The 27,954-nt window shown below is 31.7% G+C and overlaps 1 protein-coding gene across 1 annotated transcript in view; it reads right to left on the bottom strand.

Annotated features, from left to right (window-relative positions):
* Nucleotides 1-2,155: 2,155 nt before the first annotated feature.
* The window catches only part of LOC115880978 (neuropeptide F receptor), a 107,353-nt gene continuing 81,554 nt past the window's right edge, over nt 2,156-27,954 (bottom strand). Inside the window, exon 5 of the mRNA XM_030898323.1 lies at nt 2,156-3,131. Within this exon, the coding sequence (XP_030754183.1) occupies nt 2,859-3,131 (273 nt within the window). The 3' untranslated portion in view covers nt 2,156-2,858. The remainder of the gene's footprint in view (nt 3,132-27,954) is intronic.

Here is a 27,954-nt window from a genome sequence, read left to right on the forward strand (position 1 = left end):
CACCGAAAGAACCGGGAATTAATAATTTCGAGTCTGAGAGAACCGGGAATTTTCGGTTCTGAACCCTAGTTACCATGTTATCAAGAAATTATGTTTTTTAACCAAAAACTAAAACAATTTGCAGATTTTTTTCAGAAAAAAAAATGCGCAAAAAAATCGTCTTATTTCTGGGGCCAAGATATACTACACCTAAAAATATTTGCACTTATTTAAGACTCACCCTGTATAAGGTGTTTCACGGTTATGGTACGTTATAGCGTTTCCGCAACCGGAGCTGTTTTTCGGAACCGGTAGTTTCGGTATCGTGCCTCTAAGGAACCGGGATTTCCAGTTTTTTTTCGGTACTTTCGGTACCAGCAAATTTTTGTTCAATGATGGTGCAGTTGGTTAAACAGCAAGCAAGGGATGGCTGTCAAAAGTAAAATCGATAAAAAATTGAGGTTTAAATGAAAATAATATCAAATTATTAAGCAGTAATCAGTCATGAGAAAATTAACCTGAACACAAACATGATTACAAATAAAGAAAAGAAATGAATTAAATTAAATTGAATTAAAAATGCAAATACTTATAAAAACATAACATAAAATATAACTGATACATTGAGTACCATTATACTAAATTACCTGATAAAAATGTCTACTTCGCTGTGCATAAAAATCTGGAACGATTTATTTCTTTATACATCTTGCAATGTTGGTATATTAAACACAGAAATTAAACGATTAAACACGGTAGCTCATATTTTTACATAAAAACATTACTATAGAAAGCAGATATTTCTACAGAATTGTTTCTATAGATGATCAGGGAATAACATTTCCAGATCTGGAATAAGCTTCTTCTAAACGTCAAGTTTGGCCAGTAATTATAATTTTTAAACTTCAGTAATAATTATTACTAATAAACATTATAGGAACTTCAAAAGAACTTCAGAAGCAAGATCAATAAGTGATCACTTCTTATTTAGAAGAGTTTGATTTTGACCGCTAGAAAGTATCAGTGGACTTTCGCATGTAACAAAAAGTATTTTTGTTATCATCTTTTGTCAATCCGTCTCTGTGCTGGGACGCAACACTCGAATCTCGCAGCTCGACGGACGGAATTCGACTGAAACGCTCTGCAATCTGTCGATATTCGATAGATTGTAAAAACTGTCAGATAATATTTGGGAGAGTGCTACTACTCTTTTCCTTCTACTATGGCTATACACCCTTCCACGATTGGGGTTTAGCCCCCCGTGCCCTTCACACTCGAAGAGCTTGTCTTCGGCTAGATCCTCCAGCTAGATCCCCCAGACGGAAAGTTATAAATCTTTAAACCAGTGAAAAAAATATATAGGTACCGCCCCCTACAAGTAGGAGTTACATCGCAATCCAACTTTCCCATGTCAAAAAACACCCAGACCCCAATTTTTATCCAATGATCGCCGTTAGTTAAGAAATTACTTGAAAAAACCTGAAATAATAGTAAAACTTCGAGACCCTGTATTTCCGAAACGGAGCCATTTTTGGACATAAATTTAAAAGAACTATTTTACTTATTTTCATCTGAAGGATATGTATGTGTAGGTATACCACTGATACTTACAAAACCGTTAAAAATTTAAAACACTTACAAATTCAAGAATTTTCATTATGATTATTGTTAGTTCCCAGCAGTTAATATGCAGATAAAAAAATCGTGGGTGTTTGGGAGGGCTTGAAAGGAAACAATGTTTTTGCGACGTTTCGCGACTTTATTGTCGCTTCTTCAGGCACCAAAACATATATTAATCCACATTATGCCTACTAACATTCATGGCGACTCCAACCGCCAACACTAAGACACATACAGACGAGTCGAACAGAAACTTGACAGATATTCTTTGGCCCGATATACACCGATGCTCGGTTAGTGTCGTCACAAACCGAGATTCGCCTGTATGTGTCTGTGTTGGCGGTTGGAGTCGCCATGAATGTTTGTAGGCATAATGTGGATTAATATATGTTTTGGTGCCTGAAGAAGCGACAATAAAGTCGCGAAACGTCGCAAAAACATTGCTTCCTTTCAAGCCTTCCCAAACACCCACGATTTTTTTATCTGCACAAGAATTTTCATTTTTTAATTATTTGCATAAAAGAGAACTAATATACAGGGTGTGTTAATTAAGAAATTGGGATGTAATATTCTAAATATTGTGCTTTCGGCCAAAAATACCATGTATAATCAAATATATTGTCCATGTTGCCCTTACTACGGTACTAAAAATTGAGGGTTATAATAAAATACAAGTTTATTCCTTTTTTTTGCGTCTTCCTGTATAAAACAAAATAATAAAATATGCATCTTTATTAACTTTGCTGTTGGACTTCTTCGAACTAATTAGCATTCACACACAGTAAGATAAAGAATGAATGTAATGAAATGTACCAACACAAAATAAGATAAAGAATGAGTGTAAGTAAATGTTTTAGCGTTCGTAGGAAACATCCTGTATATTTAAGTTTTATAATTTTTTTAACTCTTCAAATGAATGTATTCTTCGAAACATTAAGTGTTTTTTATTGGTTATGCATTTAGTTAAATGCTAATGAAAAAACTTCAATCAACAATAATACTCATCAAAATAACTGACTTAGATACTTAAATAGAAATAACGTACAATAATATATATCTACTTCATAAGTCTTAAAGCTGTTTACCGCTACAAAAATATTCATTATACAACATCCTTACTGGATAGCACCACAAAATCACTTCGTTCCGTATCAGTCCCATACCCGCATCACACGTTCACTTCACAAGATCGAGTTGATCACGTCGTTGCGCTTGACGGCGGCGTTGCCGTTCTTGCGCGACGCGAAGTTCATTAATCGCTAACACTTAGTCAACATGGTCATGTCGGTGCTCACCGTGTTACACTGTTGATAATCCGTAGCGCCGGTCACTAGGTCCGGCTTTGAGCGGTTTTTTTGAGACTTCCGGCGGATGGAGAGTTTTTGTGAAGTTCCGGCAACCTCGTCTATACGTTTCTCGATGCACAGGATGTCCTTGAACTCTTTCCAGAAGTTCTCGTTGAGGCAGCCGTAGAGGATGGGGTTGGAGCAGGCGGAGGACATGCCCATCATGTGGCAAATGGCGTAGCATACCTGAAAGAGAAATAGTTCTTAGTAAATATTGTTCAACTTTAAAAAGGAACAAATAGGTGGGAGTTCTAGTTCCTTCATTATTTTCATTATGATCTGTATAATTTTTATTATGTAGGATATATTACAAGATATGTACAGGGGGTCCCACTAAGAACAGCTTTCGGCTGTATCTCGGAAAGTATTAGCCGTAGAGTCTGCGGAAAAAAAATATTTATAACTAAAGAGGTCATGAGAAATTGCTGGAAATTATTTTCTTGTTTGTAGAACGGCCGCTAGAGGACTCAACTGCTATAAAAATTAAGGGAAAGGTGTTTTTATACAATTTTGCCTAGATAACCGGTACTATAAATAAAAGCTTCATTCTGTGAACTGTAGAAAGGCATTTTTAGAAAAACGATCATTGCCGATTTTTTGAATAAAATAAACTTTTTTATCTTACTTTTTATTATAAAGGTCATAATCAAGAGGGCTGGTGATACCGCGTTAGAAAAATAAGGTAATTAAGGGCTTATATTTTGGTATTTATTATAATTTTGCTAATAACTTTGGTTTGAAAAAAGATATCAAGATGCGGTTTTTGCTGACTTCTTAAGCTTTTATAACTCTTTAGTATGAGCTAAAACTACATAATGTACTATCGCATTTATTTTTTTTTAAAAAAACGCGTAATGTTTGTTAAATTGTAAGACATCGCCCCTAGCGTCTACATTCAAAAGGTTATTTTTATTGTTTATGTGGTATAATATAGAGTAAGAAACGCTCTTTTAAACGAGCTCACATTTGTTCGATTACGATCATCCAGTCCGTAGTTATTAACATTTAAATAAAAACAAATCTTACCTTCCCCGACCACTTTATTTTAGCAGATAGGGGAAAATAGTTCTATCAAAAAAGATCCAAAATTTATTGAAAATTCTAAAGCTATTATTTATAGTACATCGTATCTAGGCAAAATTTCTTAAAAATTCCATTTTGTTATTTTCCATAGCAGTTCCGCCATCTAGTGGCCGTCCTACAAACTTAGTTATACATATTTTTTTCCGCAAGCTCGACTAATACTTTCCGAGATACAGCCGAGAGCTATTCTTAGTGGGACACCCTGTACTGTACATGTATGCGTATATTAAAAACATATAGGACATATATAAATTATGAAAGAAACTGAAATCCGAGTTTAAAAAACTATATCTTAGTAAAGCTTTCTCTTTTATTTAGTGAAAAAATGCATTTCCTCACTTCAAACTTTTTATTTTTGTCTAAAAAGTCAGAAAATCTAACTTTGTTTTATAAGATGTTTCTTAATTTGAGGGGTCTAAAGTGAAACATTCCCATAAACTATTCAAAGGACAAACTAAAAATTAAAATCAGAATCCACGACAATCTTTTGTGGTAATTAAGCTGGCCACAGCCGGGTCTATCGTCGTGGTCTTGTATTATATCTAGAATTGCGGACCGAATATTTTCGAAATATATTTCGAAATGTCGGACGGTCAATAATACAGTGGCCGGCGAACAGTGGTACGAGTCTGGAAAAAAATCAAGACAAAACAAAAATATACATATAGTATGTTAGTTTCCTCGTAGACTGTTGATATCTTGTAGACCTCTTATTCGTTTTAAAATCTAAATGAAAAAGATTTTGATTTAAAAATTACATGAAAAATTGATTATTTTAATATTTATTTTAAGGAACAACGTATCATACACTAATAAATTATGAATACACTTTTGAAATGTTCTCCAAAAGATGGGGATGTTAAGCTAAAGTTTTTACGTAAAATTTAAATGTAACACCCTGTATATTTTACAAGAGTCAGATGCACAATTTAATTGTCTACTAAAACATTATACCATGTTTACCTATCTCTTCAAGTTTTCGTAGAAAATGCATTTTCTTATAATTTAGACCTCATTTATCAATATACCCATGGAATATTGACATTTTATATTGTTTTTAGAGCAACAAATGTACAAAATGTACAGGTGCGAAAAACGATAATATTACTAGCCCATTTGTATACAAAAAGAAAACTATTTATATCTTTATAAAAGAGTATATCATTAATTAAATATACCACCATTATTTCCGCCCAAATATTAATTAATTACATACTTAATTGTGTTACTTAAAAAATTATTCTAAATAAATGTGGATTTGAATCAGAAATCAATATAATAATAAGTTATGAAAATGAACACCTCTGTTGTTATAAATAAGCATTCATCAAAAAATGAAATAAAATTTTTAAGGTGTTTCTTTTTACCACACTGTCTAATATACATACAAAATTCAATTTTTTAGTATTTGGAGCAATTATTATTAATCAACGCAAACAGTCAATTAATGAAGTTTGGGAATCATATTGGGATTAAGACTAATGTAGTCTTAATCATCTGCTGATGACGCTAACATGGTTAGCGAAACGCGCGTCCAGTGTAAAAGTAAAAGTGTTTTGGTGTATTGTGGTGATTTAGTATTTTATTTTGTTGTATACAGGTTGTCGCAATATTCTGTGGACATAGAACTACTGCGAATATTTTAATCAAAATAAGTTCTTTAGACATAATCTACTTCCATACAAAAGTGCTTCGTTTGTCCGTTAGAGGGCTTCAAACTTTAAAAAAATAAACACAATTTTTAAGATATCTTAAGCATGAAAAGGGAAGGATAATAACTACCCCCACCTTTACATAAATTTTAGTAGAATCCTTCGTTTGTAAGTTAAACTTACAAACGAAGCACTTTTGTGCAGAGGCACAGCTTACAGAATAATATAGCTTGGACACTCCAATTTTTCCCACGCTCGAATTTAAAACGCCCCACACCGACGATGCTTAACTGAATTAAGCGAGCGACAGTCAGCCTCATTCAGTCGATGCATAACCTCTACCGATGACGAGTAGGGCCGTATTACGGAAGATTTTAATTCGATTTTTTCTTATATTTAACCATAGGTATTTGTGCTTTTATTTCAATTTTATTTTTATTGTTGGAATGGGAAAAGGTTTTCCGGGATGTGCGGCTGCTGGTTACACAAATAATTATGGAAATAATTCAAAATATAGTCTGTTTAATTTTCAATTCAATTCAAAATTAATGTTCAATTCAAAAGTATTCACACTTTAGAGCTGTTCAAAACGATAAAGACCACTTATTTGGAGGCTTGCTAATGCCAAGTGACCATTTTTTTATTTAGTGTCCTCATTGGAGGCTATTTTTATAAGCTTTGTATGTAACTATCTATGTATGTATGTATGTTTTTGCGGAGCAAATCTTGTAAGCTAAATTAGAACCACTTCCTTTTATTGTAGGAGATTGAAATTTGGCATGTAGGTTCAGACCCGATGACAATACATTTTTTGCAAGGCATGACCCGAATTTTTGACAGCTGTCAAAATGGCGGCATTTTTGAGGTTTTTGATTTTTTAAAATTCTATTTATGAATGGGTCGGGCTAAAATTATATATATATATATATATATATATATATATATATATATATATATATATATATATATATATATATATATATATATATATATATATATATATATATATATATATATATATATATATATATATATATATATATATATATATATATATATATATATATATATAGGTATATTGTGGATATATACATATGAAAAAAATATATGGACGGCCATCTTGAAAAAATGACAGTTTAATGACATGTCAAGATTTCAAAGTCAACCGATTTTCATAAAAATTGATATATAGGATGGCCATGGGCTAAAATGAAAGAAGAAAATTTTGAGCTGTCAAATTTGACAGCTGTCAAAAAAATTTCAAAGTTGTCCAATTTTGATAAAAATTGATATATAGGACGGCCATGGGCGAAAATGAAAGAAAAAAATGTTGAGCTGTCAAATTTGACAGCTGTCAAAAAAATTTCAAAGTTGTCCGATTTGGATAAAAATCGATGATAGCCATGGGCTAAAATGAAAGAAAAAAAATTTGAGCTGTCAAACTTGACAGCTGTCAAAAAAATTCAAATTTGTCTGATTTTGATAAAAATCGATATATTGGATGCCTCCTACCCCATAGTCGGTTTTCATTTTATTTGTCTCACATTTGAACTGTCAAATTTGACAGCTGTCGTTTTTTTGAAGTTCACCTTTTTTAATGAAAATCGATATACATATTATTAGGATGCCCATAGAAAGTTATTTAAGAAAAAAATTGAGTTTAAATGTGTGGCACTGAGAAACCAGCATAACTAAAAAGTAGAAAATAAATTTTACAAAAAAACATTTTTTAAAACAAACTTTTATTTAAATTTAAATACACTAAAAAGAATAAAATAAACTTTTTTTTTAAAGCTTTTATTATGAACTTATAACGCCATTACACAATTTTAATATTATATAAAAGCTTGTCGCGAGATTTCTCTACACCGATAAACAAGTAAATTAACTAAAACCTGTGTCTACCCTGTCTCATTTTCAAAGTTTGTGTTATGATAGACCACTAGACCAGGAATTACAAGATAAAGTTGTCGTACCAGATTTTTATGAGTGCAACTGTACACTCAAATCTCGCGGCAAGCTTTTATATATTAATATTAAAATTGTGTAATGACGTTATAAGTTCATAATAAAAGTTTTAAAGAAAAAGTTTATTTTATTATTTTTAGTGTATTTAAATAAAAACTTGTTTTTAAAAAAGTTTTTTTATAAAATTTATTAGAACAATTTTGAAGAACTTTTCTTAAATGAAAATATATTACGTAAATTCGTTAAATTATTTCAGACAATTAAATTCAACCATCCTTGTCAAAATTTTCCTATAATGTATATTTTGTTAAAATTATACGCAAAAGTTAATTTATTAACTTTTAAAGAATATTAATAAGAAACGCAACCTTAAAGAATATTAATAAGAACTTAAATGTAGCAAACAAAAACCGAAAGCTCCTAATTTGGAAACATTCGTAAATAACTATAAGTAATCAATGTACCTATTTCATTTTGCTGTTATTTCTAGAAATAAATTAATTAATTTGTTTTTTAAATGTTTTTCTTTGAGAATGCATATTTATGTAAAGTTAACAATTTAAAAAACGTGTATCTAAATTATGTTGTAGCACCAGTCGAATAATTTTTTACGTCACGTGTAAAATTTTTTTTAATACTCTAAATTTTTAATACTCTTTAATCTCTGGGCTGACTGCCGCTTACGCGGCTATTGGTTGTGGCGAGAGAGCTCGCCGCTCTAGTGTTCTCCCTCTTTCGAATCGCAAATCCGAGCGTAAAAAGATCAAAGCGACACGCTACACTGTCCGAGCTGTTTTTTACTTAAGCTGTGGCAGAGGTATATTGTGTCCAATGAACATATTTTAATTCCAAAAATTAGTAGTTCTATGTTCACGAAATATTGGGACACCTTGTATATTACTGTGAAAGTCCGGTAAATTTATATAAAATTTAAATCTGAATCCGATATAGAAAATACTTCAAATTTACAGTTCCAATTAAAATTTGCAGCAATGGAATGACGCACATTTTTCACAAAAAACAATGCAGAATTATATTTATCTTTTGGACCTAACAACAGAGTTTTTGTTAAGCGACATGTTTCAGTTTTTCACTCTAATTGTTATTGTTTGTTAATTATTTTTTTAAAATTAATGAATCTCGAAAATTTATTTCGACTATTTTGCTCATCATATCAATTAGTTTATACGAGAATGTTCGATTTAATTGTGTGTAGTTGATCCGACAAGTTCAATTAGTTTGAGATGATCCGCCTATTTAAAAATAAACATATTTCTTTAAATTCAATACATTCAGCTTTAAGACACTCTGTATACATAAATCAAATTAGTGATTTTTAAAATATTATTCGCAAACTAGGGAGTCGGAAATCAGACGACGAACAGAGATGATAGCTATAATAACTTTTAGACTACCTTTCGAGACGCATTGTTTTGGTATTTAAGTTTTGGTTATTGTGACAAAGAATGTTATTAAAAGTAAGGTAAAGGTTTCCTCGTTATTTAACTAGTATTAGCTAAAGCATATTTATTTTCCTGTACTATTCTGTGCTAAAGCCACATAATATAACATTTTATTTACAACCACATATATGTAATACTGACATTACTGACTTTTAAAAAATTTGAAAGTGTCAAATTATCTACATTTCTTCCCTCTTCCATTTCCCTCACCCATTTTCTTCATCCATTTCCCTCACTCGGTTTTTTTTATTTCTCGCCTCATTTAATTCAGCAAAATATTCTTTTACAATTTCTATACAACTTGTGTTAGTTATCATAAATGATCTGCTCTTATAAGTTTTTGTATCGGTAATTTCTATGCAAATTTTGTTTTCTAAAATGTCAATATGCGTAGTTTTCACTTCGACATGCCCCAGACAAACCAACTATAAGCGCAACCTAAAACAATTGAAAAAAATATTTAAAAAAAGAAAAAGGAAACATTTAAAAAAAGCCTTACTTTAATAGGAAGGAATTCTTGAAGTGCTTTTTCGTGAAAAAATCCTTCAAGTTTTGCCTGGTAAAAATGCTAGACTTTGGCTTAAAACCTACATTCTGGCATTTTAAAAAAGCGACGAGTTTGTGATATTTTGATATGTCAGTCTGTTCCCTTAATTACAGCATTGTCCGTATCATGCTGTACGTAGCCTAAAGAGAAAAAAATGGCTTTTTCTGCCTTGCCATGTCGCTAAAATATGCCATCAAGACTGTCTCCGAAGCAATATTCTTAGCATTTCTTTCGGCATACCATTTTTCGTATACTTTCAAAGCTATTTTGTTAAAAATTATACCACAGTGGCTAGATTTAATAGAACAAATTTTTCTCATGGAGGTACTATGATAATGTCTTTAAACAACGACTTTTCCGGGGTAACTAGGTACAATGATTTGTTATCTGAAAAAGTATTCGAATTTTCCATTGTCCACCATAATGCTTATCACCTTTACATTATTTGTATTTATAGAACACCTGACTCTGACGTGCAATTATTCTGTCATAATCTACTAAGCTTGCTTGAGTCCCTGCCCTTAAAAAGCAAATTAATTTTGTGTGGTGATCTTAATATTGACTTTCTCAGTGTATGTGCTGCTCAGGAGTTTCTTCAGTCCATTTTTGATTCTTTTGGAATAGCCATGCATGTAGGCTCACCTACCAGAATATCCAATACCAGTTCTAGTACTATAGACTATGTTGTGTCATCTTTTGATCCTAACTCCATCACCTGCAACGTCTTTAGCTCGGGTCTCTCTAATCATGAAGCAGTTTTAACTGAATTTTCGATAAAGTCCAAAATCAAAAATGCCCCTCGTAAATCATGCCGTATTTTTTCTGAAAAGAATACTCAAAAGTTCAGACACTTATGTAAAATAACCAACTGGGATACTAGCTCTTATGATGCCGACACCGAATTTTCTATTTTCGTAAAAACATTAACCAGTCTAGCGTTTAAATCCTTTCCTCTTAGGCCTATAAAAAATAAGCATAATAAACCTTGGATCACTAAAGGTCTACGCATATCTTCTAAAAACATGCGTTCATTATCTCACTTAAAAAATTCTCAGACAGTCTCTTCTTCCACAAATACGTAAAACTATACAGAAAAATTTATCATAAGACTATAAGTGCCGCTAAGGACCTTTATTATAATAGGAGAATAGTCAATTATGGTAATGTTGCTAAAGAAACATGGTCTATTGTGAATGAATTGAGAAACAAAGCTTTTCTTCGTCTAGCAATATCTCTACCTCACCTGAGAACCTTAAAGATTACTTTGTAAATGTAGCGAAAAACTTAACTAATACCATATGTCCTCCTCATGATCCACTTTCTTATCTCTCTAATGATAATGTAAACTTACACAGTTTCTTTTTTTCGCCCGTAGTTTTAGAAGAGCTTCGCAGTATAATTAATACCATCAAAAATAAATCCTCTTCTGGGACCGACGGGCTAACTTTAAAAATGTTTTCGAATCTGCCAGAAAGCACTCTGAATCACCTAACAACTTTAATAAACATATCGTTCCAAAATGGTATTTTTCCAAAATGTCTTAAGACGGCCATAATCATTCCTCTGCGTAAAGGAGGAGACAAAGATGAAGCTTCTAACTATCGCCCAATTGCACTCCTTCCAACGCTATCTAAGATCATAGAAAGGTTGGTTAAAAAAAGGCTGGTATCTTTTCTGTTTAAGTACAAAATACTTAGTGAATATCAATTTGGATTTCTAAGCAACAAGTCCACAAATGACGCTATGTTTTCCCTCCTTAATAAAGTTTACTCCAGCCTAAACAACCATCATTCTACAGCAACAATTTTCTGTGATTTTTCTAAGGCGTTCGATTGTGTAAATCATAAGATCCTAATTAATAAACTGCAGCACTATGAGTTCAGGGGATCATCTCTCGAATGGTTTAAGTCGTATCTGAGCAACAGAAGTCAACTTGTGAGGGTGGATACCACGTTGTCTTCTAGCAAGCCAATAGAATGTGGAGTACCACAAGGCTCAGTACTAGGCCCTATTTTATTTCTTCTTTTTATTAACGACATTACTAACATAAACATCAGTGGCAAAATATGTCTTTTTGTGGACGACACTAGCTTCACTTGGAGCAACAAGGACATCACGCACTTCATAGGATTATATCAAATGACTTAATCACCATTACATCTTGGTGCGATTCGAACCTCCTGAGTCTCAACATTTCTAAAACTAAAGCTTTTTCGTATAAAAACTCGTTGCAGCTTTTTGTATTTAACAACACCACCATTGACGTCGTAAAATGGTGGAGTACCAATATTATAGTAGTCTTCATTATCAGAACTTTCCTACAACATTCTGGCTTTCTATGTTATATGAATTCGAAAAATCGAACAAGAAATTCAAAACTGTCACTTAGTAGTTCGTTTTGCTGTTGAAGGTTTGCGCCATAACAACTACTGGTACCGGTAACTATAGATATGGAAATGCCAAAACAGAAAACGACAAATTTTCGCATATTTATTTTTTTTCAAAATAAAATATTGTCCCTATTTTTTAATTAATGATGTGGTTGTAAATAAAATAGTATACAAACCCCGGAGGAAAGTTTTCATTACTGTCTCGAGATTTAGTTAATCTCTGGACAGTAATGAACCATCCCTCCTCGGTAAGTAATATACTATTGTTGTATGCTAATCATTTTTCTTAGTAATAATGTAAAAATTCATCGCAACCTTATTAGAATATTTTGAACGGGAATGCGGTAGTAATGGCCCTTTATGTCCCTTACGTGCTGTTAAGGAGGTGAGTTTTGCTGATGTAAATAATAACTGTTTATATATGTATAATTAATTTATTTTGGTTTCCTAAAATATTTTGATGAAAAGAAAATATATGAAAGTGGGCACCGCTGTGCCGGTCAAGTTTAATCACCTGACTAAAAGTTTATTTGGTATGAACTATAGTTATAAATAGTCTACTGTTTACCTTGCCTATATATTTCTTATTTGTCAAATTTACTTTTATGCCGTGACTACTTGAGTAAATATTAATTATATTTAATATTCTTTGTGCTTAAAATTGATGATAATTGCTTGTGTGATCCGTAATATAAATCCTGACATGAACGACTATCAAGTCGAATTTACCATTTTCGTGATATAATGCCATCTGAAATATCCTAAAATGACCATTATGGTGTCTATTTATATTAAGTAATACGCCAGCTTTAAATTTGACATTACAAATTGTCTCGTGGAAACCGTAATAATTGAACTAAACCTAGTCATTTATATAGGAATAAAATTTGTGTCTTCAATTTTCCTTCTCCTTCTATTCATTAAAATAATTCCTCTATTCCATAGCTTAAATTGCTTTTTTCTTTTTTACTTTTGTAATATACGTGAAATAATAGCCAAGCTTTTACTGCTTCTTTGTAAAATGTTTTGAGAAAAAAAAAACTAAATAATTTGTTAAAGAAATTTTATTTTTTGGTTAGCAGTTTAGTACGTCAATAGATAAGGTCTACCTTAGACAAATTGAGTATAATAGAGGGTGATCAAAGGTTCCACATCAAGAAACAGCACAAAAACATTATTAAAAAAAATACTAATACCTAAGTATTTTTATGTGTAAATCATTTTAATGGCTTAAGTCATTTAAATTTAAGTTATTTTTTGAAAGTTGACTTGGGGGGGATTTTAAAGAGTAATATATTGCCAGTGGGCATTTTATGTGTTCTAGGTTCTAGGTGACGTCGTTGTTACGTTACCAGACCCTTCTTGTGCCTGATATGAAGCAATAAAACGCAGATACGTAACTGTTCCCTAAATGTAACAAAACTTTGCTCACTGGGTTTTGCCTAGACCGATTTTGGTGATTTTATAATCAATCTGTAGCTAAATTATTTTACATTTTAGTATCTTTTTCTAAATTAAAAATGAAAGTTTCCATCTGTCAATTATACGAACAAAATGTTGATATGTTGGTGAAAGTTTGAAACACCATGTGAAATATGCTAACAAAGCAAGGTATTTAAAAATCTTATCTTATCTTCTAGGTATGGGTTTTCTCGATAGTTTGTTTTTTGCGAGGGGTAAACCGCAGAGGAATTATGGTGTACACTATGAAGGAATTCTACAGGAATTCCAAGGAATTACGAGGAATTCCAAGGAATTACTAGGAATTCCAATGATTTCCGGAAGAATTCCGATGAATACCAAGGAATTCCTTAGGAATTTAGAGGAATTCCACAGGAATTAAGAGGAATTACAAGCAACTTTATACAAAATTAACGAACATAAGTAGACCATGAATACTATAATAGGTAGGACCGAATTTAACGAAAAACGTTTTGCAGGCGATTTTTTTAGTATCCGTTTTTCGTTTTCGAATCGCTTCCAAAATTTCCCAACATCAAATATCTACAGGTTAGATATTCTTTTAATTTAATATTGTACCCTCGATTATATATCTAAAATATATTCCAATAGTACGGCCGAACCACCCCCGAGAGATCTACTTATAACGTTCCTTGATTTCGCCATTTTAAAGAAACGCTCATAAGATTTTTTATTCAATACTCAGAAAGTGTAAAGTTGTTTTTCATTTCCTCGGAATAATACCGAGGTATATACAATAGGAAAATTAATACAACTTTAGGTGCACTTCATCAATGACACCATGCGTAATCTTGTGGAATTTACTGGTGATCGTATTATGACGTTCAACTGAAGTTTTATTAATTTCCTTTCCTATAGATATAACTAGGACCTATAATTTTCAAAAAAATCCCGAGAAAAATTAATTTTAATAAGTAAGTGCCGACATATTTCTAGTATTTTCACCTCATGATACCCTATTAGTCCTAAAATTTAACTAAAAAAACGTAAATCTTGTAATAGTACTTTTTATTGTTAGATCTAGGACATATAAAAATCACGACAAAATTCATTGCGGTTCGTACCAAGGAATTCCAAGGAAAACCTTGAATGATTGACCTTGACCTTGAAGACCAAGGAATTCCAAAGAATTCCGAAGGAATTACGAGGAATTCCTTGGTCTTCAAGGTCTACGAATTCTGAGGAATTATTTGAGCAAAAGGAATTACGGTGTACACTTTTCCCTCTGCGGTTTACCCCTCGGTTTTTTGATTCATTTGAATAGCTTTAATTTTGTTGGATATATTCGCTTTTGAATAAGACATTAACGATTTACAGCAATTTTAGCATTACTTTTGGGTAAAACACATAGATAAACACACTTACATAAACATATACATAAACACACTAATAAAAAAATAGTAGTTGATCCAACAGCCACTACGTTATCACAAACTAGTATGTTATGAATTCCCTATCATATACCTACGAGATTTTTCTGGCAGTATTTGTGCTGTAGCTGCCTCTGACTGGTTAACAATTTCTTGCGGAAGATCCTCCTGAACCATTTTTCTTTAAAATCTGACTTGCTGGTTGATAATTCACTATTTCATTGTTAAAAAATCGCGATTTATCTAAATGACGTCTTAATGTCAGTGCTATTTATTATTTACAAAATAACAGAAAACGCACATCTATATTAGATAGTAACAAAACAGTTATAGTTATAATAGATAGTAATAGTAGATAGTAAACAATGAAAGTAGAACTGGTAGATCCTTTTAAATCAATTATTCTTTAGAGATTGGACATGAAACAATTTTGCTCGCATGTCGCGTGTCATAACATATAATTCAGAGATTAAAGAAAATTAGCCCTCTCGGCCTGCGGCCTCGAAGGCTAAACATTTCCCAGCGTGACTCATATGTAAAGGCCTCTACAGACCGACGTTTTTGTACGCGTTTATGTACGCGCGTTCAAAAACCTGCACACAAAATCGTGCACTAGCACTGCATACAGATGCACATACAAAATCTGAAAATACACAGTGTTTTAGAGCGATTTCCAGGGAAGTGGTTGAGTTAGCATTGGCAGCAGTGGCGTGCACTGCTGTGCTTCAAACGAAAGTTAAAAAAAACTAACCTAATCAAAATAAATAAACTTCCTAACCGCGCCGTATGTGGTGTAAAGAGTGGCTTCTTCAACGCCGAAGGTTCGGTCATTAGTACCAAATTGAAGGAACATACACTTCATCCGCTCCCGAACCAGATCTCTTGGAGTCAACAACCTTTTTATGTTCCCTTCCTCCAAGTCCTCCCAAATCCTCTCCGAAGACTGTTAAATTTAGTTATAACTGAAGCCTTAGTCGCGTTTGGCTGAACAACTTGTAGCTTCCTAACCAGATTTGCGTAAGCCTCGTTTTTTTTATAGTTTTATGTAAACATTGTTTGGATTTTACTTGCCAAAGACAGGGAATTTCTCTGTACAATTCAATAAATTCCCGCAGGAATTCACAGACATTTCTACTAAGAAATTATTAGCAAAGTCAAATCAACAGAACGCTGCAGCTTGTGGGACCAATCGACGCTACTGTTGTGCGACGCACAGTTCACATCCACACGTTGAGACTTGCAAGAAAATCCTGCGTGCACGTACAAAATTTCTGTCGTCGAAATCATGAGCGTCGTTCAAAACGAACGTGCACTCAAAAACGTGACGTTTCTGTGCATACACATTGACGTTTTTGTATGCACGTTTTTGAACGCACGTACATAAACGCGTACAAAAACGTCCGTCTGTAGGGGCCTTAAGATAACACACTAGTACCATAAATAACTATTATTGTTTTTGTAATGTCACTGTCATTGAAGAGTCATATTATTCTCGTAGAGATAATTTTAAGTCCTGAAGTATCGGCTATTGCTGCTTTAATTGATCATGGTAGATATCAACTTTTGGACTTAAAACCATATTAGCTAGAGTAACGTCACAACAGGCAATAATAATATGATTTTTCAAAAACAGTAACGTTACATAAATCACAAACTATTTTATAGGTCTGTTGACTAGGACCAAAAGCAAAGGCATTGTTTTAATGTAAAAAATACGATAAAACTGTCTTTTTTCAAAAGCGAATATCTCAAAAAAGCTATTAAGATGAATCAAAAAACAAACTATCGAAAAAAGGTACACCTACATTTTTACTGGATCTTTGTAAAATATTTTTCAACACTTATTGGAAATTTTAATATATAAAACAGAGAATAATTTATAAAATATTCAGTATATGCTTCGCTTTTCAAACAATGTATTGAAATAACGTTTTCAAAACCCGAACCTATTTGCAATGAAACATATTTATACTATATTGACTTTCAATAATGTCCCTCAAACAACAGAAAATGATCGGAAATTTTCTTTGTGCCTTAGATTCTATCCAACAAAGGATTTTTACAATAATGCACTTTATATGGAAATGTTATTATTCAGTTTTCTGTTTGGATACATAAATATACTTTTCTATGTAGAAACATTTCGATTTTTTTTTCAGTATTTCGTTTGTTTTTGGGAAACAGAAAAGCTTTTGTCCTTTATTTATATAAATAGTCTAGACCTAGAGTAACTGAGAACAGTGGCTCCACGTAAACACCCATATTTAGGTCTTTTTGACAAAAAAATTGTTTGTGCACTATATGCGCATATTTGAAGTAAAACTGCTTTGTGTATTAAAATTTAAGTTTTTTTTATAAAATTTGCGTATAAAATCCCGGACAAAATTATTTCATGTGTTTTTCTGGAATAAAAATAGAATTTGCATAATAATATAAACTAATTTAATATAAATTTAAATAAAGAATAACACAAACTTATCATTTTTTATATATAGAGTGTCCCAAATTCGAGCGCGACGATTGTGATCTCAGAGACTATAAGACTATAAAAAATACGAAAGAGGTCAAATTATGGCAAAGTTTCGCATTTTTGTGGCCAATAAAATGCCGCTTTACAAATTAAAAATATTCAAAGACTTTCAAAGATATTCGTAAATAGTTATTTTTTACACAAGACGATAAAATGGTATTTTATCGTCGACCGAAAAGATTAATGAATGTCATGTCATGTCATGAATTAATTTCGGAAGACGATAATGCAATTTTATCGTGTATAGAACAATATTTTTTTTCCATAGCAACTTACGTTTTAAAAAATATTCAGAAATTATTATTTCAAGAAATTTATTACGAGTAGAAAAAATATAACTAATAAAAAATAAGAATATAAAAAACGCCATATCCAAACTACTTCCATTTAAATCCCGAATAACTTATGAAAAGGAATACAAACATTTTCAAGAATGGAAGCGATTAAAAAACGTGCGAGAAGAAATAAAGTTTTTAACCTATCCTCGCTGTTACCTAACTATCCTAACTATCCTCGCTGTTAACCTACCCTTGCGGTTAAAGTACTCTTTTATCTACTATTTTTGATAGATATTAGGCAACTTTAACAGATGCTATGAAAAAAAACTAAATACATATTGTAAAAATGTTTTTAATTCTTCATCGGTTTATTTGAAGAGATATTTTAAAATTGATGCCACTTCAATATTCTCAGAGATATTATCACTTTTTGCGACGTCTTGTTTTGAGTTTTTTTTAAACAAACTTTTTAATTTTTCTAACATTATTGTAATGGACATAAAATTGCAAAACTGCTTTATATTTTACTAGACTGCTATTATAGTCGCTTCCACAGAATCTAAAAATAATCAAGAAAACTTAAACTACAAAGCTATATGTATACACGGTGTCCCATATAAGAAAGCCTACCACAGGGATTTCTTAAACTAGTAGAAACACAATGATTTAGTTAGAGAAAAATTATGCTTTGCTGAACCCCTCGATTTTTTGTTACTTGTGAATTTTAGTTTTTAATTTTTTGCCTCTATTATATATGACAATACAAACTTTACGTCCCCTTTTTTACTTTTCCTGCCCTACAAAGTGATATTAGAATTTCCATATGACCTTTCGATTGTTAACATCCATATCAACATATACAGGGTGGTCCGAACTGTATTCCGGAAACTTCGGCAGCATATTCTGCAAGCCAAAACAAGTAAAAAACTTTATAAATGTATGTCCTAAATATAATAGAAGTATAATTTTTATTTCGATTTTTTCCAAATAATTTCTGAAGTAAAGTCAATATTTGTATGAAAATTGGTGTCTGGGACTTTTTTGACATGAGAAATTTAATTTTGATGTCAATATGACTCCTATTTGTAGGAGGCGCCACCTACATGTGTTTCAAGTGTTTTGAAGAGTAATAATTTTTCGTCCGTAACTTTATAAAACTGCTGAGTAAAAAAATATACATTTCCGTAACATTTTACGTAAAAAATGTCTCTTGGTAAATCGTTACATGACGATGACGATGACATGGAAGAAGAAGTGGATATTATAGAAAGGCAAGGGCCCGAAATAAATTCTGATACAGAATAATACATTTCAGATTCTAAAGTACTGAATATAGTATTACCAGAGGGTCTGCACTTCAGAATTGTAATTTGAGGCCAACTGGTTACTTTTGTGTACAGTGTTACAATTTCGTATATTTTGAGCACACAAATGTTCTGTAATCACTGTTATATGGATTGATTTTTTCATTACTATTATTTATTTTTGGTTTTGAATAATAATATTTTAGTTTGTGTTTTGCGTGTTTTATGTTAGTATTTTATGTTTACGTTTGCTATTTGTAATGAAGCAAGTCAATAAATAGTTTTTTATTTTGTATATCATAGTATTGTATGTCTTTACACCACTAGCAACGCTTACAACCTCTTGAAATTGCGGACTCAGAGTCCGCGCGCAACCTTTAATGCAAAAAATAAAGATCGACCGCCGAAAGGTTAAACCAGCTTTTTTACTTATTTCAAGAGTCTTCTTTGGGCTTGGTTGCGTGATATTTTTTTTCTAAGATTATGCAATGCACCCTTAAATTATTGTATCGCGCGCCGACTCTGTTTATCTATATAAATAGTCTGGTCCCAGGATGTAACCACAGATGTAACTGGGAATATGCATAAGGGTGCGCCTGTTGTTTGTATTATTTTCAGACCAGCATGAAAATTCGAAGCCACTATGGTTTAACAAGATATCCGCAGTTATGTGGTTAGATATAATGAATATTTATTGTTCTCCACAAATTTGAAGGTAAATTGTAATTTAAAGTTTAAATTTACAGTGCTAAAGTTACTGGAGCAAATTCAGCCGGTGTTTATGTTAGTAATATCGCAAAATAAACAACATCGTGTAATTGAAAATTATACTGATTGTTTATTAAACAGTTAAATATATTAACGCGTCGTATTGGGATTTCTTGTTTATTCATATATGGGACAAAATTGATGGCATTTTTAGAGAAAAAATAACATATGACGATGGATAGTAATTTTGGCGAGGTCAAGCCCTAGACGTCATTTATTTAGCCCGTACTCTTCCTTATTTTTTAATGGCGCTTACTGCCAGTTGGCCTTAAGAGGACTGTAATTTATTTGAGTACCTACAAATTATTTTTAAATAGGGTAAGTTTAAAATTCGAGAGAAGATATTTTTTTGGAAATAGATTTTTGTGTTTGAAAACGTTCTGTTCTTTTTTAATCTTTCTATAATTAGTTATAATTTTTGACAAAGTTTATGTCAGTTTTTTGTAAATGACCTCTAGAGAATGACAACTCCAAAATTATTATTGATTGTCATTTCCCAGCCTTCTTTGTCGCTTTTTTTCGATCATACGCTATTATTGCACCACTGGAGTTTCTTCACTTAATTTCTTAATATAATTTTTTTATTTAAAAAAAATGGGATAAAAACATGCAGAAATTGCAGTAGCTTGTGATCATAATGCGCGATTCTCGGAAGTAATTACCCAAGTGCATAAAAATTACCGATAATTTTTCATGAAAGCATGTTGTCTAAAAACTGCATGAGTTTATATTCATATTTTGCCATAAGAGCTCGACTCAGAAGGAGGAGGGTTCTTCCAAAATATGAATATAAACGAATGCTGTTTTTTATTGACAGCATGTTCAAATGAAAAATTATCACGTTAATTTTAATGCACGAGTGTAATTCGGTATAATATTTCCCGAATAAAAAACATGAAAATGCAAGTGAAAATACATAGATTTTTTAAAACCATTTATTTGAACATATTAAAAAAAGCTATTTAAAAATGAAGCAATAATATGAAACAGAACTTATAATATTAGAAATTAAAAATTACATGAAGAATTGCAGTGAAAAACACAGTTATAAAAATTATTATGTTTAGATTCCGTTGCGGTACTTGAAGATGCTGAATTTAAAGATGCTGAATTTTTGAATTGAAATTAAATGAACCTATGGTACGTACAAAAACACACATTAGTATTATTATTAGAACTTGTAGCAGTTTCATTGTCTCTCATTTTTTCTACCAAATTTACATCATGTTCATCATCGAGTTGAAGGTAAGGTTTAATTGACTTCGGGTTTGTCTGTCCAGTTATTTTGGCCATTGTGTTTTCCTCAACCCCCTTTTTTGCTAGTGTCGACACAGCTGTTGAACATAGCGAATGATTAGTAATTTTTACTTTCTCCGTAGCCAAACCTGATTTTTTCACTTCGATAGACACCCATTTAGCAATCGTATTTTCCCAACAGGAAGGTTCTTGAACCATTTACCCATTTTCCAGGAAAGATTTGCAGTTTAAAACAATCTTGGAACATTAATTAATCTTCTTTTTTCCATACTTTTTTTGAATAGCCTTACTGGACATATGTCCGGTTGACCTCTATTTATGACCAGCCATTTTGACGGAGCACAAGGTTTATCTCTTCCTTGAGTGGTTTTATAGAATATCGGGTTGTATCCAGTGCGACCGGTGGGTTGTCCTATATTATCATTATCATCTTTAAAATAGGAAACAAAACATTTTCCTCCCTCTCCTCCTCGCCATGCCAATTCGTAGGATAATACAAAAAATATTTTCATATTTCATATATACAGGGTGTCCCAGAAATAAGTGCAGATATTTTAACTGGTAGTATAGTTCAACCCCAGAAACACGCCTATGAGGTATTTTTTGCGAAAAAAAAATGTTGAAAATTTAAAATTTTTCTTGACATTTTCCGGGAAATTTGAAAAAACTTTTTAGTGCCACTTGTTTATTCACCTGAGATTTCTCTACGGTGTATCTAAACCATGCAGTGTTGTAACCTCCTATGTTATCCACATTCTACATAGTTCTACATTTATAAATTCATAGAAAAATTTCTACTCAAAAATTAAGAATGTTAAATTTTCATCAGTGCTCATTATTAATAATTATTATAGAAAAAAAACACATTAATTATTTTTAGTACTTACCCTTTCAATGAAAACTTAACAAAAACCACCGAAAATTAACTAAAACATTACGTTTATGACGTTTACGAAAATGATTCATTATATTATTCACAACCAGGTCACAAAAAAGAAATTCCTAAAATGTTTATCGTAATTTAGAATTCAATATTTGTTTTCTTTCATGTTTCTCTGTTTTATTTGAACCACTGATTTACAAAACACCTTGAAAAGCGCACATTACTTTGAATACCTCTCTTATCGCTACTTTACGAACTACTTTCAATTTAAGACATGTTTCACTCAACAATTTTAAATACGTATTTTGTTTTTTCGCTATTTTTTCGATGTATTTTGACAGCCCGACCGTCGCGCGTTGGCCAAGAGTGCCACGTGTGAACTGGTCCTTTGAGCCGCGCCGTCGTGGCAGGCTTGCGTCAGACGACGATGTTAAGCAACGTTGCCGTAGTTACAACAATTTCAAATTCAAGAGATTCGAAGCAATCAAATTTGTATTAAATTTTAAAAATAAAACAGAGAACATGAAAGGAAACAAACAAAACGAAAATGAATTGATTATTCGTCGGGCTGTTTTCGATATATTGAATTCTGAATTACGATAAACAATTTAGAAATTTCTTTTTTGTGACCTTATCAATAATCAATTCATTTGTGTTTTGTTTGTTTCCTTTCATGTTTTTCTGTTTTATTTTTAAAATTTAATAAGAATTTGATTGCTTCAAGTGTCTTATAAGCGTGATAAGGTCACAAAAAAGAAATTTCTAAATTGTTTATCGTAATTCAGAATTCAATATATCGAAAACAGCCCGACGAATAATCAATTCATTTTCGTTTTGTTTGTTTCCTTTCATGTTTCTCTGTTTTATTTTAAAATTTAATACAAATTTGATTGCTTCAGATCTCTTGAATTTGAAATTGTTGAAACTACGGCAACCTCGCATGACGCAAGCTCGACACGCCGGACGCAACAAAGCAGACGGAGCGGCTTACCAACCAGTGACACGTGGCCGTCTTGGCCGACAGATGGTTGGAGCTGTTGACGGTCGGGTTGTCGAAATACATCGAAAAAATAGCGAAAAAGCAAAATACGTATTTAAAATTGTTGAGTGAAACATGTATTTTCTTAGATTGAAAGTAGTTCGTAAAGTGGCGGTAAGAGACAATAATTTCAACATTTATTCATTCAGAAAGATATTCAAAGTAATGTGTAATCAAATAAAACAGAGAAAGGTGTTTTGTAAATCATATTGAATTCTAAATTGTGATGAAGCCTATACGAAAATAATGTGTTGATTGAAATGGGGACTGTTATTTTAGCATTTTTTTTTATAATAGCACGTACAAGTAAAGCAGCATTAATGAAGGTAATTTAGTTAAGTGTTATCGAAAAAAGAGAACTGTCGCAGTTACATCGATCTGTCATAAGTATCTTTTTAATGTTGGGTAAGTTTGTTTTAATTTAACTTTTAAACATTTAACTTTTTAATTTATTTTATGTAATAATATCACAATCTTAAAAATGTAATGCATCTCTACACAGAATTTTTTTTTTTTTTTTAAAGCGGGGATTAGGAATCTGCTTATCAGACGAATGCATGCTTGCGCTCTTGTGTGCCCAGACAGTGTCGGATTGGTACTACCGACCGACTAAAACCCTTCCCCCTCTGTTCCCAGCAAATCGATATATATATATATATATATATATATATATATATATATATATATATATATATATATATATATATATATATATATATATATATATATATATATATATATATATATATATATATATATATATATATATATATATATATATATATATATATATATATATATATATATATATATATATATATATATATAATAATGTTTTATATAAGAGTTTCTTTGCCTTGAACTGCTAATATAGAAATTAATTCCACTGTGTTCGACATAATGTGGATCAACCTGCTCTCACACTACCGGTTTCGGGGCCCTACCCCATCATCAGGTGAGCTTGGGTATTTCCACAATATGTCGAGCACAACTGCACAGTATATAACCACGACTTGTCGTAAAGTAGCGGTAGATATTAAGTCCCGCATCGTGAGATAGCGGCCTGCGTGCAATGGTAGTAATTTCGTACCAACCGAGGCACAACTATCGATAGTAAACTAAAGGTGTTTTTTCGGCTAGCCCAAATTATATAATGGAAAATAAATTTCTTGCAGTTTTTAGGTATATAATAAAATTATATAAGAGTTTCTTCGGCCTTGAACTGCTAATATAGAAATTAATTCCACGCTGTGTTCGACGATGTGGGACTTAATATAATTTGCTAATTTTACGACAAGTCGTGTTCTATTGTGCATCGACATTCATTGGAAATACCCAAGCTTTTTGATGATGGGGTAGGGCCCCGAAACCGGTAGTGAGAGCAGGTTGATCCACATTATGTCGAACATGTTTTTCAATTTATTTTAAAAATGGTAAAGAGAAAATATGTTTATTTTGACCAGATCTACCACCTCTTAAAATATCTGCACTCATTCTATATTAGCAGTTCAAGGCAAGAAACTCTTATATAATTTTATTATATACCTAAAAACTGCAAGAAATTTATTTTCCATTATATATATATATATATATATATTTATTAAATCGACGAAGTCAGACCCGGTACGTTGAAGATAGGCCGTCAGACCCGGGGTATATCGGACGAAAAATGTTCAAGCGATGCCTTCAGGCCCTGATGCTGGACCGTTTAATTTGTCCCATTTATATAAAAAATAGAGGTTTATTCGTTTTCGCCAGACCCACGACGTTGCCGCTTTTAATTCTCAAATATTTATATTAGAATTAGACGAACGGACCTTTTGACGCGGTAATTGATCACAGTACAGAAGTAAAAACGGTGCATTTCTGCTATAGTGAATATTATTGTACTTATTGTTAGTATTAGATATATTCTGTCTAATAAATGCATCTGTACGAAAGTGTTTTTATCTGAAATTTCTTTGTAATAAGCATAATCAAGTTACAATGCATTATCAATTTCATTTAGTAGATTTTGTAAGTGTTTACTAAGTGATGATGGAACCCCGTTTATTATCTTTATACTTTAAAAAAAAAAAGTTTAGCTACTTCTACAACGAAATCATAGCATCAATATAAATTTTTTAGATACTCCGTACAATTTTTTGACACGACGATCGATTCCGACAAAAAAAATTTAGTTATTCTACAATGATATCGTAGCATCGATATAAATATTTAGGTAGGTATCATTAACCTTTTTGACACGACGATCGATTCAGACGACTGTCATTTCTAAGGTAATTTTTATTTGGAATCAGATATGTATGTGTGTATTTATCATTTGCACTTTTTTCTATTTTGTTAGAAAAAATTATTTAACTTATTTTTTATTAAGTGATAATGGTGCTAAGCATTGATGGAATCCCCTATATTATCTTTATACTTTAAAAAGAAAAAAGTTAAGGTCTAAACTGAATATACGTATTACAGTGAGTGTGTAAACAGTTTAAAAGAATATAAATGTAATAATTTAAATTTTTCTGCGTCTGATAAAATTCATGTAGCGCTTGGTAAAGTAGAAGGAAAAAGTGTAGGTTTAAAAGCATCAATTTCTGGGAATTCCATATTTGTAGAGGCTGGGAACCACCTACTTTTCTGGGAACCCCATACTTTCAAGTTTAAATTATTAGAACTGTGATTAAAACAAATCACTATTTTCATTAATATTGCAATCAATGAATAATAAGAATATTATATTATCAAATATTACTCTAATTAAATTTTCGAATACAAAGTATAAGAAGATAGAACATATTATAGAGATGCAACCATAAAACGTGTTTGTCATATTTCCCCACATGGTGGTGTTGGTAGATGCGCATCCAGCCGTAAACTGAATATACAACGTACCTATTACTGTAGTGTGTAGTCACAGTTTAAAGAATACGGTAGCCGTCAAAATTTTTGTTTCACTGAAATTACTATTTTAGATCTCACTGAACGAAATAATGCAATAAAATTAATTATTGTGAAATAACTGAATTACTATCATATTTATGATCGAAAAAAAAACGGCGTCAACGATGGCAATGAAATGAAAATTGCTGTCATTTTATATGTAAAATTATATGGGGAATGTCATCGATCGTCATTTCCAAGCCAACTGGACGCCGCTTTTTTTCGATCATACGGTACCTTTTTGTTTAAACTTTTTCCTGTGGGGAGAAATATCATACAAAACGGCCTTATCATTACAGTCACTATCATATATACGATGATCGTAATTACTTTGATGTAATTATTTCGACAATGAAATCATACCACCGAAATAAATCTTTAGGTACTCGTACAATTCTTTGACCCGTCGATCGATTTAGATGAAAAAAATCTTTAGGCACTTCTATAACGTAATCATAGCACGAAATAAATTTTTAGGTACTCGTACAATTCTTTGAAACGACGATAGATTTAGACGAAAAAAAAATTTAGGTACTACTACAATGAAATCATAGTACCGAAATAAATTTTTAGGTACTCGTACAATTTTTCGACACGATGATCGATTTAGATGAAAAAAACTTTAGGTACTTCTCTATATGTATAACCATATGCGAAAATGTCAAAAAATTGACATATTATATGTCATTCTATTGAGGGTGCATCCACACTATCCTAAAAACGGCGTATCGGCGTAACAACGTAACGACCTTGTATAGATTTCCAGTAATTCTATTGGCTGAAAAATTCATCTGTCACAAATTTTATCTATCAAATTGAGCTGTCAAAATTTCAGCCAATAGAATTATTGGAAATCGATTCAAATCGTACGTATACGCCGATACGCCGTTTTAAGATAGATGTGGATGCACTCATAGAATGACATATAATATGTGGAATAATGTCAACATTTTCGCACAAATACGACGACTAGAGAAACGAAAAAATTTTACTACTACTACAACGAAATCCATAGTACCGAAATAAATTTCTAGGTATTTCTACGTACAATTCTTTGATACGACGATCTGTTTTTCTGAGGACGAAAACGTTTTTTAGGTACTTTTACGTAAATTTCTAGGTAATTTTGACCCATCAATCGATTTAGATGAAAAAAATCTTTAGGTACTTCTATACTTGCAGAAATCATAGCACGAAAATAAATTTTTAGAATTTACCTACTCGTACAATTTTTTGTAGATGAAAAAACTTTAGATACTCGTACAATTTTTTGACACGACGATCGATTCTGACGATTGTCATTTCAAAGGTAATTTGACGCCGTTTTTTTGGAATCATATATATGCCATGTGTATACTTATCTAATAAAGTAAAGTGTATTCATTTTAGAATATTAAGAGATTCAGACAGAAAAAAATCAAAATAGGTAGTAAGTATTCTTTAAGATTGTTTCTACAAGTTATATTTAAAAATTGTAACGAGAGAGAACTATTATTATTATGGGGCCCCTCTCGGACCCTTGGACGGAGTCCATTATAAAAAGATCGAGGGACAGTAGGTAGAAAAAACATGATTTGGTTTATCACGGAAACGTAAAGTTTAATAAAAGTGTTTTGTTGAAATTCTTCGAGTTTTATCATAAAGTTTATGGTTCGACACCCAACAAAATAATTGTAACAGATCCCCGTCACAAAATATAAATAATTTAAAGTCTAATCTGGCGAGTTGAGTTTGGATGAAACTGTAAACAAAATGTTTAAAGTGTAATGTAATCATTTAAATAAAATTCGTATAGCAGTAAAGTAGTAAAAAAAGTGTAGGTTTAAAAGCATGAACTTCACCAGAATTCCCTATTTGTATAGATCTAGGTAACCACACTATCCTACAAACGGCGTATCGGCGTAACGGCGTAACGACTTTGTGATATATTTCCAGTAATTCTATTGGCTGATTGCGATTCATCTATCAGAAATTTTATCTGTCAAATTCATCTGTTACAAAAATTCAGTTTTAGAATACATGGAAATTAGAGTAATAATAACTGTCATATTATAG

Source organism: Sitophilus oryzae, unplaced genomic scaffold (assembly GCF_002938485.1).
Source record: "Sitophilus oryzae breed Bouriz unplaced genomic scaffold, Soryzae_2.0 scaffold_168_pilon_pilon, whole genome shotgun sequence".
Lineage (NCBI taxonomy): Eukaryota > Metazoa > Arthropoda > Insecta > Coleoptera > Curculionidae > Sitophilus > Sitophilus oryzae.